Source organism: Leptodactylus fuscus, chromosome 4, assembly GCF_031893055.1.
Source record: "Leptodactylus fuscus isolate aLepFus1 chromosome 4, aLepFus1.hap2, whole genome shotgun sequence".
NCBI classification, from domain to species: Eukaryota; Metazoa; Chordata; class Amphibia; order Anura; family Leptodactylidae; genus Leptodactylus; species Leptodactylus fuscus.
Window position 1 is genome coordinate 185,844,067 of NC_134268.1, and position 16,265 is coordinate 185,860,331.

The 16,265-nt window shown below is 44.6% G+C and overlaps 1 protein-coding gene across 1 annotated transcript; it reads right to left on the reverse strand.

Moving 5' to 3' along the window:
- Positions 1-510: 510 nt before the first annotated feature.
- Positions 511-13,640, reverse strand: LOC142199917 (chymotrypsin-like elastase family member 1). Its single transcript, XM_075269845.1, has 8 exons — positions 13,607-13,640; positions 9,794-9,894; positions 8,010-8,119; positions 6,729-6,857; positions 3,809-3,945; positions 2,622-2,767; positions 906-1,055; positions 511-581 (listed from the first exon to the last, which is right to left on the reverse strand). Exons 1-8 carry the CDS (start codon positions 13,638-13,640, stop codon positions 561-563), a joined length of 828 nt encoding a protein of 275 aa, XP_075125946.1. The 3' UTR covers positions 511-560.
- Positions 13,641-16,265: the final 2,625 nt, after the last annotated feature.

Genomic DNA, 16,265 nt, shown 5'->3' on the forward strand with positions numbered 1-16,265 from the left:
TTTGTCAAAGAAGAATGGTCTAAAATTCCAGCAGAGCCTTGAAAGAAACTCATTGATGGTTACCGGAAGCGGTTGTGCGCAGTTATTTTCTCTAAAGGTTGTGCTACCAAGTATTAGGCTGAGGGTGCCAATACTTTTGTCCGGCCTGTTTTTGGAGTTTTGTGTAAAATGATCAATGATTTGACTTTTTTTTTCATTCTCTTTTGTGTTTTTTCATTGCAAGCAAAATAAATGAAGATATTAATACCAAAGAGTTTGTGCTAGCAATCATTTTCTGGAAGAAAATGAGTATTATCTGACAGAATTGCAGGGGTTCCAATACTTTTGGCCAACACTGTAGTCACATTGTGCTTACCCCCTGAACAGGATCTATCTAGAACCCAATGGTTTTACGTGCAATGTTACATTCAGTATCACCAGGCTATAGGAATAAAGGACATTCATTAACAATATTATCATTGATATTTGCAATTTATTACATTAATTCCATATCAGGAAATCCAGATAATAGTTTAACAGGAAAATGTAGATCTGGAAAGGATTCTTAAAAAACTTAATCTTCATCTTTGGTCTCCTATTATCTGTACGTAAAAAATAGAAAACATTAAAAATGTAGAAAACCAGAATCAGTACTATATGCGGATAAGGTTATGTATCAGTGGGGTTTTCCACTAGGACTTCCCTGATCACTAGAGGGGGGTACAATGTCCCCAGTAACTCCACACTGGACATCTATGTGATAATCCCATTCTTCACCACCATCCTAGTGATCGTTGGGTCCCCAGAGACCATATATTGATCATCTATTATTTGGGTAGGAGATCTATGTACTTGTGGGAAATCCACTTCAAGGAAAAACTTGCACAAAACACAAACATTCTTAAGATACGCTGCCATACACTTACTCCGTCTATCCATTTGTTGAAAGCTGACACTCGTGTAAAGACGGTTGGCTTCTGGCGTGTGCTGCAGAACGGCACCAATCCATAACTTGCGATGCCATGAACTTCCCAAGCGCCATTCCTATAGCAGTTCAGAGGACCACCGGAGTCTCCCTGTTTATGCAAGAAAGCTATGAGATCTATATGGTTATGGTCACATGACTGCGCTGATTCTTGGCTGTATTTTTTTTAATGGGCCCATTGACAAAGCAGGCAGAAGGGGTCTTTCGATTTAACTCTAGGTTAGCATCTGTGCTTGGGTTTCTGTTCTTCAGATCCCAAAAAAACTAAACCCAATCCGCAAAAAAATCTGCAACGGAAATGCTGCAATTCCAAAATCATTACGTTTTTGTAAATCCCAACATATCAATGATACCTGCGGAAACGCCGGAAGTTTCCCTATAGGTATAATAGGGGCAGAAAGTCTGCAGAGGAAAGCTTTGCAGACTTTCTGCAAAAACCCCCCCAAACTTTATGCATTTCCGCCACAGTCTTTTCTGAAGCATTTTTTGTCTATGGCTCCCTATGTGTAGTCCACAGGATAGGGGATCATTGTCACATCCGTGGGGGTCCAACTTCTGGAAGCCCCGGTGATCAGGAGAACAAGGTGGCAGGTGACTGAGAGGCTCTTCCCTATGCATGGAGTGCTAGTACATTTGTGTGAGTCGGGGGGGGGGGGGGGGGGGGGTCTGTGAGGACTGCAGTCTCTGGCAGCTCCAGGACCAAGAGGTACACTACCCAAAAGTATACTAAGATATTGGTAGTACCAATGTGGGTAAGTGGACGCGCTCACTCGAGTACTAGTTTAAAAAGGTAGGTATTTTATTCATAAAAGGATGACGCGTTTCAGGGTTTTTGGAGTATAACAATACAAACTACCCCTTCTTCAGATCTAAAAACAGACAAAAAATCGACAATAACTGCATTTGTTTGACCCAAAAAATGTGTACATATATATATATATACACTTTGCTATGTCATTCAGATATAGTAATTAGCATATTAAAATATAACCTCCAAGGGCAATAAAAACATTTCGTTGTAAAGAAACTTCACATATTTAAAAGAATTTTTAAATTCCTCCTTAATACACTAAAATAAAATAAGCTGATAAAGATCACATACATAGTCCAAAATTTTCAAAAAATGGATACTTTAACATCAATTGATACAAATATCATTTTAAATAAAAGAATGAGACAGGTTACCTCACTTCTTACGGCTGGAACAGCATGCAGTAATGTTTACTCATTGATCAGTGTCTTTTTAAAGTGAAAAAAGACCGCGAAAATACTTTGGCTTCGTATCCGAAGCTCACTGCTATCGCGAGGTCCATGTCTCGCGCATGCGCTATTGCACTCTAGCGATCTGTGTAGATCGGGCAGGTTCCCGGCTATTCCGATCTCCTAGCGCATGCGCAGTTCATAAATAGGAACCATGCACTACCCAAAAGTAGCTTCTCAGAAGCTTTTTTTTTTTTTTTATACCACTTTTATGTGGCAAAACCCAGTGTCTAATGAGATCACACCTGTAGTGCCGAGTTTTATAGCAATCTGACATTTCCATCGGGGCTTTCAATGAGTGTATTTACATACATGCCTATATACATATGTTTGCCATTCATCTGTTAGATAAAAGAGGCATTCCCTCTCTATTATAGACCCTACACCTAGAACTTACACTGCAGCCAGATCTCACACCGTCGCCTCCAGCACAGATCATACTGTCTCTTGCATCCTCGCCCCACCAGTCTGGTTGTGAGCAGATAGATATTGGCACAATTGGGAGCTCAGCTTCTTGCAGTTTGGGTGGGATGCCCCCTCCGACTGAAATGGCAACAAATATCTTTCTGTAACTGTGTCAATGACTAGATATTATATTTCACAGTACATTAAAGGGGTTGTCCCATGAAAAGCATCCTATCTATACTGCTAGTTTATGTGGATTTAAGACTTTTCCTAAATACATTGCTTTATCAAAACTGCTTTGTTTGGCCGCTATCTTAATTTATTCACTTCATTGTTTACATGCGTTTCTATGGCCACTGGGCTTATCTGCTCATTTCCCAAGTGACATATCTGCCTGCTCTCAGGGGGGAGGGAGGGGCTGAGTGCTGGGAGCAGCTCTGAGCTGTGTATGTCTCTATCACAGACAGCAGAGCTCCTCAGATAGGGGGGAGGTGAGTGCTCCGAGATTTCTGAGCTGTCTATCTTCAGCTTTTCCACTTATCAGCCGGTTTAATTGAATTTGGCTGATACGGGCTGAGATAAGGAGTCCTTTACCTCTGTATGTAATGCAAGCTGACTCAAATCCAGCCCTGCTACATCAGTTTCCACATCAGCGTCATACTGTGGTAATGCATTTACAACCAATCCCTCATTACTGACTACAAACATAGCAGAGCAAGTGAAACCCCGCCCACCAATGTGCCGAGAAAACCAGGAAGTGACGAGAGCACACAGCCTGCAGGCTGCAGAACAAGAGTTATGGGAATACCCCTTTAAAGGGGTTGTAAGAGCTGTACTTTATTTAAAAAACAATACACTTTTTCTAAGGCCTGGTTCACAGATGTGAATCGGGCCTAACTTGGCTTTCACATGACCGAGTTTCAGCCATGACACATGGTCGTGTGAATGCGGGGTAAGGGTTACAGCTCAGTCTCTTTCAAGTGAACACCTCCAGGAATCGTCACTTTGGGTTGCAGTTTTCGCCAAGACGTGGCTGACATTTGGAGAAAACTCACCTACTATGCCCCCACTGCACATCACAGCAGGTTAGCTGCTGGCAAGAACAAGGCTACTAACCCACTGCAAGTATAGCCTGAGCAAGATGAGAAATATTTTACTGTACAAACTGATTCAAGTTACCGTAAGTTATCCCCCATCCGGTCACAAAGCAAGTGCTGGTACTAGGCAGGATGTCATCGGGACTCGCAAGCCTTCCTATTGCTACATATCCATTATAGAAGGCATTTTCACTTAGATGTATCATAGCTATGTCAAATCTGAAAAGGAAGACAAGTTATAAACATTTAATAATGATGATGTAGAGAATATAACACTATACATATATACATATACAGGTATATGGAGGCCTGTACTCCTTCTGGTCTACATGAGCAGTAGCATGCATGGGCAGGGGAGGGATTCAGCCTTTGTTCACACTGAACATTCAGTTTTGCATAGATTTGCAGTTGGTGTAGTAATCCACAGAATAGTGGGGTCCAACCTATCCGTGTTTCCCCTCCGGTTTTGGCTGGACTTCGGGCTTCCTTTCCATACACTCCTCCTCCTTGAAATATTTGGGAATTCACTTGACTGGGTAATACTCTCAATTGTATCAGGCGAACTTCCCACAGCTTTATAGGCATATACAGTGCTGCCTTGTCAAATGGCGGGGCTTGCCTCTGTCTTTCTTCGGCCACATTGCTGCAGTTAAGATGACTGTGTTGCCTAAAATACTCTTCCTTCTTCGTTATGTGTGGGCCGGGAAGAGACACAGGCTGTCCCGTCAGCTTTTGATGACCCATAGATCTCGAGGTGGCCTTTCTTTTCCAAACCTGACACTGTATTATTGGGCTGCTCAATTGTGTAGGATCCCGGCTTGGTCTACTCTCCATGCATACTCTAAGTGAATGGAGATTGAGAAGTTGTGGATGGCCTCCCACCACCCTAGTTCACTGATCTGGTCAGCCCCATATTCACCCCCTGGGTACTGACCTCCTGGGCTCTATGGTGCTTACTAGAGAGGTTTGGCGCACCTGTTTGACTCGTTTCCCTATTTCCTCCTCTAATTCCTCTATGACTGCATTTCTCCTACACCCTCATTTTTCACCTGGGCTCGCTGGACCTGTGGCTGGGCTGTGGCTGAAAGCTGGCCTTTTTTGGCTAGCTGATAGTACTGACTATCGGACCCGGGCTCTCTTGCCATTCGCTGAGCTCCGGTCAAGATTTGGCTTACCTGGATCTAGCGAGTTCACTTATGTCCAAATCTCCCACTATGCAGCTTCAGTGTTTCAGGGGACTGTTGCGCCCACCCCTACAATGTTTGAGCGACTCTGCAAGGCTGGTGCTGGAACACAGGGGTTAGTATCGGACATTTACCGCATTCTATCAGATCCCACCCTAGAGGTCTTGCCCAAACACCCATACATGTCCTGGTGGGAAACTTATTTGGGTCATCCCATCTCAGACGCTGACTGGTCCCTCATTTGGGATAGGGGGCTCAAGTCCTCGAATTGTGTTGTTCATGAAGAGAATTCTTTCAAAATACTGATGCACTGGTACCATGCTCCAGCCCTTCTCCACTCCTTCGACAGGTCCATCTCAGATTGTTGCTGGCATTGTGGCGCTCGCCCCGCACATATCTTTCACCTATTTTGGTCCTGCCCTTCCCTTATCCCTCTCTGGTGCCAGGTTCAGGATCTATTACAGCGGGTGTTGGGGGTGCGATTTCCTCTCTCTCCTAGGATGCTTCTCCTTCATCTCCCGCCTGTCAAGTTGCGCAAGCCAGTCCTTAGCCTCTTTTTATTTCTTTTGATGCCTGCTCGATGTTTGATAGCTAAACATTGGCGCCAGCAGGCCCCCCCCATCCCTGGAGGAACTATACTGCAGGATCAGGAGTGCGTGTTCTCTGGAGTACCTGACCACCATCCTTAATAATGAGGAGGAGCGATTTCACCCCAATTGGAACTTATGGGACACATTCTGGGCAACCCAGCCTACATGACTTTGTATTTCACTGCACTCTTCCGGTCTTCCCTTATCCCTGTTTTCCCCTTGTTTCCTGTCTTGTCTTTGTCTATTGGTGTTTTTTTTGTCCTTTTGGTTGTGCAATATATCTATGTCGGTTTAATAACCTATGACATTGTCATTTTGATGGTCAGTTATCGAATCTTTTTATTGCTAAAAGAAACTTCTTAAATAAAAAATTTTATAAAAAAAGAATAGTGGGGTCCAAACAAATGGCTTGATAGGTTTCCCTGGCTCCCCAGGGTGGGAAGATGGATACCACTTCAGGCCCGCTCCTCGGTGTGGAAGAGTAGTGGGAAAGCTCTGGGGCAGCAGTTTGGTGCCCTAAGGTCAGAACAAAAGGCCTCAATATGTTTGGGAAGAAGGCACCATTACACCAACACGTCAACTAGTTCTTAGAACCGGAGCACCACCTGTATCCTACACCACAGCGGCATGGGCTTAAAGGAGGCTGGCATCACATCCCCATTGTGTCTGTCACCGGGGACCAGAGAACCGCTCACTGGTTCTACTACTGTGAAGTTCATATTTCATCAATGACCACTTAGGATGTCTTATAGATGTGGACCCTTGGATTTCCAAGAATAGCCAAGTGGGTTGCCTGCCATACAAGTAAATGTAGAGACCAATGGCCATTTCTCCCTTTCCTGTGGCCTCAAGACATGGATTAGGATACCCCTTCTACAAAATAGATGCAGATGTCAAAAGATTTGACCCCCATCTATACGGCATTTATGGCATAAAAGGGGATCTATAGGAAAAGAAAAACAGAATATGGGCTGGGGCTGGATGAGTTATGTGATGAACCCCAATGGAGCCCAAAAGATCCAACTGACTATAATGGGTTCTGTTGGCTTCCTGTGATAAACAACAGCACTTTTTCATCCAGAATTTTTAAAACAATTTGCAATGGAGGCTTCTAACAAAACCTCCTAAACAGATGTGAATAAAGCCTAAGTGGAACCAAGGGGGTCTAGGTGTTTCTGGCCAAATCTGTATTATAAAGGTTCTATAATAATTCATAATACAACCTTACCCTTTGGCGATGTTGGTGTTATCCCAGTTTTCATGAACAATAATTTTGTCAACAGCAATGAAATATTCAGTGCCATCATCTTCATAAAGGTTGTGTTCTCCGAAGGCAGCTCTGTACGTAACGCCTGTGCTAAGGAAATAGAGATCGAAATCATGACCTGTTCTTTATAGTCTGGTAGATCAGCCGTCCTCACAATGAGCCGTGAAGAGTTATAATTCTAACCATGTAATATAATGTATAGAAATTCTCCTATAAGACAAAGGCCATTTGAAGAATAAAGTTCAATCATAGATAACAGGGATTCTTTACTGTAAAAGTAGTATTCTGCCCTAAACGCATTGGAATCACCATACAGCGACAAATGTGGTGTCTTCACAGTAATTCCATTTTATAGGGCCATAAGCACTAGATGTGCCTCCAAACAGGCCCAGATACATTGAAGACCACTGAGTACGATAGGTGGTGGCCCAGGGGAGGTTAAAAAAAACCAACAAAAAACCCATTTATACTTCCTTTACCTATTTTGGGCCTCCTTGGGGCATCGTCATGCCCATGTCACTGCTAAGGCCCAATCACAGGCCTCAATGGTGTCCCTGGAACAATCATGTCACCAAGGAGATTGAGAGAGAGCGTTGGTGCTGCAAGGCTCGGCCTCCTCCTATTATATTATGATAGCCGAAATGTATCAGAGAACCACCTGAACCCTAAACAAAATGAATCTTGGGGGATTTGCCCACCCCAAGTTACCATATTCCACCTACTATACAGCATATACTGTATATGTGCTTGATATTTATTATATTGATTCCAAGTCCTTCAATTACTGGGACAAAGGCTCAAAATATATAATTCTAGATCATTTCATATAACCAGCCCTCTGATCTGTGTGGATGATCTCCTGACTATTTCAGTGGCATGGCATAGACCCATGATGGCGAACCTATGGCACAGGTGCCACTCAGAGCCCTCTCTGTGGGTACCCATCTTTAGAACAGATGGAACTGTGTAGAGGCCACCGTGGAGCAGATTGTACTGTGTGGGGGCCACTGTGGAGCAGATTGTACTGTGTGGCGGCCACTGTGGAGCAGATAGGACTGTGTGGGAACCACTGTGGAGCAAAATTTACTGGTAAGATTAAACTGTTGGCATGTTCTGATAAGTTAGTGGGTTTTGGGTTGCAGTTTGGGCACTCGGTCTGTAAAAGGTTCGCCATCACTGGCCTAGACAATAAAATAGTGAAATGGTTGATGTTTCCTTTAAGATTTTCTCTGATTTACTCACAATTCCACACAGTGGGCTGCAGTCAGAACCCAATCTCTGCTGACCAGAGTCCCACCACACAGATGGTAAAAGTATTCTGGATCGTCGTCATAGGCAATTTGTAAGGATACCTGTATAAAATATGGTAAGTAATATGCTCTAACAAAACAGAATTTACATTGATGAAAATCCAATCCAGTGGTTGGAAAAGTAATTTCTGATTTGTGACTAGTTCTCTGTGGATGATCAGTATTGCCAAGAGCCAGGACAAGATTTGTTCCAAATTTTGCAAAAAAAAAAAAATGTGGGTTCCAAGCCAAGCCTTTTGCAGTTTAGTTCAGATTGAAGTGGCTAAAGTGGTGGCCACCATGTGGAAAGCATGAGAGAGTATAGACTTTAGGGATTAAGCGGGCTCATCCATAAAGACTTGGAACAACCCTCATTATAAGGTATGAATAGATCTAAGGTCTCACGTGACTCAAAGGTGGTATAAAATTCCAGGCAAATAGAGATGGTGTCAATTATGTGGGAAGAGATTAGAGAGAGAAGATGTCAGACTGAGAGAGATATCGGTATGAAACTAATGACAGTACCTTGTAGGGTGCCTTCTACACTTTCCAAAGATGTCTTTCTTATTTTGCATCGCAGCCCCATTTTCATGAAAATCAGGATTTTATTTGTATACAAATTAGCTTTAGAGGAAATTTTTTTCCTGCCAGGGCTTCACTCTTTGCTCTAGATAATCATGTCTAACGAGAGGCAAAGTGTGACAAAGTTTGGAGATGTCACTCAAGGAATGGGGAGTGGAACTCATTGGTAGGAGGGAGAAGATAACTAGTGCAGCCCTGGCAGGAGAAGACACAAAAGCCTAAAGCCTTTTTTATCTGTATATTTATCCCTTAAAAATTGTTCACTTATTCAATAATAAAATTGGAACTTTTTCTCGGAGACAGCCGCTACACCACTGCGTTGTTTTTTTTTTTTTTTTATAGGCCATTACTGGCTGGAGTAACTCCAGCCGATAACGGGCCCTGTTTACGTACTTCTCCTGGCTCTGGGCAGGCTTCGGGCCTACTTGTGTGACGTCCCTGACATCACATGACCAGGGCCTGCATCCTTATGCGTCACGACGCAGGCCCCGGGTCACGTGACGAACAGTACGACATTGAAGATGGCCGACATCAGAGGGAAGGGCAACGGAGCAAGGGATAGGTAAATAACAGTGTTTTTTATGTTTGATCTCCCCCCTCCCCTCGGGTCTTTGATTAGTATACTCTGGGATGTGAAAAGACCCCAGAGCATAATAATTGTTAATGGGTGCCCACAATGGGGTATAATACTGCGTGCAGGGGCCACTATGGGGCAAAATAGTACGTGCAGGAATGTGAGGAGGGAAGACAGTCAGTCGGGGTGTTCGTCATCGGTCAGGGGGCCCCATGTCAAAAGTTCACCCCGGGGCCCTGCCATTCCTAGTTACGCCACTGGATAGAAAGTCTGCAGAGGAAAACTCTACAGACCTTTTGTGAAAAATCCTGTGAAAAAAAGTGTTTTGCTACGTGGGGCCTTAGCCTAAAGAGCTAGAAAGGGGTTAGATACAGTCCTAGGAGGCCTCAAAGTGTCATAAACTCTGAACCGACAAACCAAACCAGATCTGAATCTTAAAAGGATTCTCATCCCTACTTATACTGCCAATGGTGTTGCTTAGCATATAAAAAAATATGATGGAAAACAAATCAATTCCCGAATAACTTCATTGTTGATTGAGAGAAGGTCACAATCCCATAGTCACGTATAGATATACCTACCTGCCACTTCCAGCTATTTTTTATGGCTTCCTGCCCTCCCATGACTCTCTCTGGCCTCTGCTCATTGTGGACGGCGTGATTATAACAGGAGGCAAAAACCACTAGAGAATAACATATAGACAGATTTTCCCATAAATCCAACAGTGTGCAGATATAATAGGATTTATAGCATATGTTTCTGCTCACAAACTCTGCAGCCACTGAAAAACATCCACTACTGGGCCTGAACAGCCGAATTTCCTCAAATTGTTACTGACAATATGGAACAACTCCAGCAAATTGGCAAGTATTGGAACGTATACTGCGGTAGTCCCCTCAGCTATTATACTGAAGGGCTACTGGGCTACCATAGGTCTGGGGCTACATGGATATTCTGCACCCCAGGGCCTTTTAAATGGCTGAATTCCCGTTCACACGTAAAAACCTCCTGGCTTATTTTGGTCCTGAAAAAAACCGCTTCCTAATTAGGAAGCTTTTTTTTTACATTGCCAGGCTTTTTTTGGAGCTTTTTTTTGTAAAAACCGCTTCCAAAAAAAGCCAGGCTGTTTTCCCCTCCCATAGAAGTGAATGGGCTAAAAAAAACGCTAGCGGTTTTTTCCGCGCGGTTTTTTGCATAAAACAGCTAGCGTTTTTTGCAAAAAAACGCGCTGAAAAAAACCTGCACTGTTTTTGCCTCCCATTCACTTCTATTGCTTTCTTCAGGCGGAAAACGCCTGAAGAAAGGTCATGTCGCTTCTTTTTTCTGCTAGCTGAAAAATAACTAGCAGAAAAAAAAAGCTAGTGGAAAAAAAAGCTAGCGGAAAAAAAAAGCTAGCTGTTCACATAGGGCTCCATTGTAAAGGGGCTGATTTTGAAGCGAAATCCGCTGTCAAAAAACTCCCCTTTGCCCACGTGTGAACTAGCCCTTAGGTTGGGTTTATCCACTGCACATGCAATGCACATAACATGCACCCAGGATACTATCAAAACCAGATGAGTGCAGCTGAGGAAATTTTATATTTAATGGGTACAGGAGGGGGGACTACACTGTGAAACAGCAGCACGCTGCCTCACTATGCCAGGGGTCGGCAACCACCGCCCACACTATGATCTACTGCCATTATTTATGGAAGACTAGTTGTAGTCACACGTGTATTTACAGGTACATGTAAAATTCTGCTGCCACTACAGGCCACTTCTAAGGCTGGGTTCACATCTGCGTTTGTTGACCATTCTGGGATTCCATCACCCAATCCAATTGCAAAATGCAGAGAGAAAAGTCATGCAAACAGGACTTTTCTCTTTGCATTTTTCAGGGGAGAATTGGGCAGAAACCCGGTGGACCCCATTATAGTCTATGGGGTCTCCAGGCAATCGCTTTTGGGGTTCCGTTTTTTGGGTCCTCAAGCAGACCCAAAGAATGGAAACCTCAGCACAGGTGTGAACCTATTGCAATGGGCATACACTTGTTAAAGTTGGTGAGAGATTTGGGCAGCCATGGTCCCGCAGGATCCTTGGGCCCTGGGCGGCTGCCAAAATAGGCCATATTATAAACCACATCTGGGGATCATACTACATAGAGTAGGACTGCAGAGTCTGTGTTAGGGCCGGGCAGAGAGATCATTGGAGACTTCCTACATACACCTATGTACGCATAGAAATCTGGTTATCCTGCTGGTCATCTTCTAGTATCACATAGTTGCCAACATTTGACACTTTCGTTCAGGGACACTATGGTGATGCAGACGATTGAGGCAGGATTGGGGTTGGAGTGTCCCAGAGAGGCTTTCTACAAAACACACACAGCTTTCCAAATCTTCTCTAAGTACTCAGACCTTTCATAGAAGACAGCAGCAGCGAATATACCATTGGAGCAACATGAGCACGGGCATGGGGACCAGTGGCGTAACTACCACCATAGCAGCGGTAGCAGCTGCCACAGGGCCCGGGACATTAGGGGCCCGGTGACAGCTGCTACCGCTGCTATCATTATTCTCGGAGGTCTTTTCGGACCCCCGAGTATAATGATCGGGGCCCCCTGTTGGTGGAATACTTTCCACCAACAGGGGGCCCCGAAGCTGCAGCAACGGCTGAGACACAGGAGCTGCAGGTCTGGCTCCTGTCAGCGCTGCAGGACGTTCCCCCCCTCTCTCCCCCCTCCCTTTCTCTGCTGTCCTCTGCCCACCAATGAGAGGAGGAGGCGGGGCTTATCCCTGCCGTCCAGCACAGAAGAGAAGAGGAAGAAGCTGCTCCAGGAAAATGAAACTGAAGCTACACAGGTACGTACTGGGGTTACTATACTTATTACTATCAGGCATTTGGGGGGATTACTTGTGTTTTAGTAACTCCATGTGCCTCATAGTAATAGCAGTTAACCCCATCATCTCCCTCACATTAACCCCTGTTTGTCTCACCATAAGAGTTACTGATATGTGAGACATATGGGGGTAATAGTAATGAAGATACTTTATTATTACCTCCATGTCTCTCACATATCAGTAACTCTTATGGTGAGGCATACAGGGGTTAATGTGAGGGAGATGATGGGGTTAACTGCTATTAATATGAGGCACATGGAGTTACTAAATTGTAATGCACAGGACCAGATTTTTTTTTTATCCACAATTTGTCCTGGTATAGCGGTCAGCGGTGACAGTATTTAGTCCTGTAGGGGCCACTAAGGGACATAATACTGTGTGCAGGGGGCCACTATTGGGTATAATACTGTGTGCAGGGGCCACTAAGGGACATAATACTGTGTGCAGGGGCCACTATGGGACATAATACTGTGTGCAGGGGCCACTATGGGGCATAATACTGTGTGCAGGGGGCCACTATTGGGTATAATACTGTGTGCAGGGGCCACTAAGGGACATAATACTGTGTGCAGGGGCCACTATGGGACATAATACTGTGTGCAGGGGCCACTATGGGGCATAATACTGTGTGCAGGGGGCCACTATTGGGTATAATACTGTGTGCAGGGGCCACTAAGGGACATAATACTGTGTGCAGGGGCCACTAAGGGACATAATACTGTGTGCAGGGGCCACTATGGGACATAATAGAGCGCGCAGGAATGCGTAGGAGGGACTCAGTCGAGATCTTTGGTGTCGGGGGGGCCCCATGTCAAAAGTTCGCCACGGGGCCCCGCCATTCCTAGTTACGCCACTGATGGGGACCCAGTGGGTAAGGGGGCCCAATGTCACCTTAAAGCAACTTCCTATTGTCTATTAGAATGTATATACTTCTTGAGCTATTAAATTACTAATATATTGTTATAGAGACATAAGGATGTTTCTCTATGATAAGGAATATCAAGGGGCCCTTATGCTGTTCCTGTGCAGGGGCCCTATACTGACTGTGTCCACCACTAGAGGGTAGTATAGAAAATGGGAACTGTCTGTAACTGCGATATGACACATGACTATTGTGGCTAGTGAGTGGCTGAAAGGGCCACATGCCAGTAGAGGATGTCACAACTGTATCTGCAGAGACTGGCAGGGAATTGGAAGGTGAGCTTAGTATTAGACCCCAAAGTACAGACACCAGAGAATGAAATTCTAGAACCCTATATTTGCTTAGCTGTTAAAGTTTTCAGAGGGTGAAGCAGAAGAACGAAATAGATTGAATGCAATCCTGTGATGGTAAATGCTTGTTGGATACTAGACATGACAGGTTGTTATATCATAGGAAAATCCTTATCATGGGCATCACTCATCACTATCCAGCACCCTATATGGTTTGGGAATGGGCCCAAGTAGAATTAAGCAGGTGCATATAATCATTTGGCCACTAGGTGTATAGCTGTAAATATAAAAAGTGACAACTTACCCTGAGAGACCACCAAGAGCAGCTTTCCAAGCATTGTAATGTGAAATCAAACAGGACATCTCTTATTCCTCCCCTAGATTTTATAATAAAAGCCTCGGCCTTCTGAATGTGACAACCAATGACAGGGCTGAATGTCAGCGTGTAGAGCAGATAATAACCGTTACGTCATCTCCTTTATCACATTACACCGCAGATGTCAATTTCCCAACACATTTATTAGATGCCTCGGGTATAATACAATGTCACATTAAGCCCGAGCATCTGGTGCCCATTGGAATATATAGTATATAGGCTTGGAACTCATAGGAGCAGGGAGTAGGTGTGCAATATAGCAACACTATTTTTGTGTGTGTACCTGCTGAGAGCACCTAGTTTTTTGGGGGGGTTTTCTTACAAGTACGAGATCATACCATCTTTTACCCATGTGCAAAAAAAAAAAAAAAAGTAGGTACGTGCCACATTAAAAAAGCGCTCAGGCATCGCAAGCCCTCCCTGAAAAGAGAAGGGTCCCTGAACCACCCCAACCCGGAAGCACCAGAATATCACCGACAAGGGTGGAGGCAGTGCGCTAAGCAAGGTAAAAGGCAACTCATACTTACCCGAACGCCCCACTACCCAGGAGTGTGGCCAAAGGGCGTGCTACACAGTGGACACCATAATAGTCAATGGGGTCTACTAGTGTCCGCGTGTAGCCGCTGTTTTAGTGTTCCGGCTCTCCGTCATTCAGGTCACCCAGTAGACCTAGCCTTACCGCTCGTTCACATCTGCATCGGTATTCCGTCTGGTGGAGTCTGCATGAGGACATCCTCGAATGGAACACCAAACGTAATTGCAAGCGCTGTGCAGTAAGAGTACACAGATCCCCATAGACTATAATGGGGTCCGTGTGCTTGCTGCCAGATCTCCGCACAGAACATGTGGACAGGAAAGTAGTTCACAATCTACCTTCCTGTCCACATGATACGTGCGAGCAGCGCGTGGCCAGCAGATGGACCCCATTATAGTCTATGGGGTCTGTGTGCTTTTACTGCACAGCGCTTGCAATTGCGTTTGGTATTTCATTCAGAGTCCCCATGAAGACGGATTACAGACGCAGATATGAACCAATCCTTACTTAATACCTACCACTGTGCACCCAAAACCTGAACAATTAAATGTCATTTGTTCTACAGTAATACTAAGGGGTATTACATGTGAAAATATCAATCTCAATAAATGAGTTTGATATTCCAGATATATTCTGTACGTTTGGCATGTAAGCAATATTCCACTGGCCTTGTAGACCAGATGTCTAATTCACACATCAAGCAGTTCAGAGCAGTTCATCTTAAGGATTATTTTCAATACTGTCTCAGTCTCCCTTTCTTCTAAGGATATTTCCAGGAGTATACAGTCACATAGAATAGAGCACGCAACGCAACAGTGAAAACCAGCCCAGATGTACATGTAAAACCTGGCTCGAAAACTAGCTGAATATGGCTGCTTTCTACCATGGGTAGGTTTGCTGAGGGATCAGAACCACTGCAGACCCGCTACATATGGCCTTGGCCTATATGGGTAGTGGGAATGGAGGGGAAGGTGGTAAGGGTATATTTTTTATTTTATCCAGTAATAAATAGAATCTGCAATACTCACCATAAAATCTATTTCTTGTGTCATCTACTACAAATGAAACACATGGGTTACATAATGTGGCCCCAATTCAATATTTCACAGCCTTCTTGTACCCGAGGGGCAGCTGTTTTCACGGATCCCCTGTACATTTCAGTGTATGGAGGAATCCATGAAAACGGCCAAAAATAGGACATGTCCTATAATTTATCAGTCAAAATAATAGTCATGTGCACAGTCCGAATTTACTGACAGTGAAGTTAATGCTGCCGTGTGAGTGTCGTCTGAATGTAGCTTAAAGAGGACCTTTCACCATATCCGGGCACATGCAGTGTTATATACTGCTGGAAAGCTGACAGTGCGCTGAATTCAGCGCACTGTCGGCTTTCCCGATCTGTGCCCGGTGTGAAGAGCTTACGGCCCGGTACCGTAGCTCTTCTATGGTCAGAAGGGCATTTCTGACCATTAGCCAGAGACGTCCTTCTGCCTCGCGGCGCCAATTGCGCTGTACTGTGGAGCGGGGAGGAACGCCCCCTCCCTCTGCTCACACAGCTTGTCCATAGACGAGCATTATCAGGAGAGGGAGGGGGGAGTTCCTCCCCGCTCCACAGCACAGCGCGATAGGCGCCGCGAGGCAGAAGGACGTTCCTGGCTAATGGTCAGAAACGCCCTTCTGACCATAGAGCACTACGGTACCGGGACCGATAGCGCTTTACACCGGGCACAGATCGGAAAAGCCGACAGTGCGCTCAATTCAGCGCACTGTCAGCTTTCTGGCAGTATATAACACTGCCTGTGCCCAGATATGGTGAAAGGTCCTCTTTAAGGCTAAGGCCTCCACGTTGCGGGAATGCAGCTTTTTATGCAGATTTTGCTACAGTTTTTTGAGCCAAAGCCAATAATGACTACAAAAGTGATGGAAAATATATAGGAAGCTTCTTATACTTCTCCCTTCTGCTCAATATACTCCTGTCTTACAAAATATCTTATAACATAACAATCCACTCATTTACATATAGCTCTAGTCACTGCCTCCATCAAAAACAGT

Bases quoted from the DNA above. Each gene is read 5' to 3' on its own strand.
- LOC142199917 (XM_075269845.1), bottom strand. From the start codon at position 13,640: ATGCTTGGAAAGCTGCTCTTGGTGGTCTCTCAGG. The intron at 3,946-6,728 runs GTAAGGTTGTAT...CTTCCTTTTCAG, and splicing joins AACACCAACATCGCCAAAGG to ATTTGACATAGCTATGATAC. The intron at 582-905 runs GTAAGTGTATGG...TTTTACGTACAG, and splicing joins TCAACAAATGGATAGACGGA to ATAATAGGAGACCAAAGATG.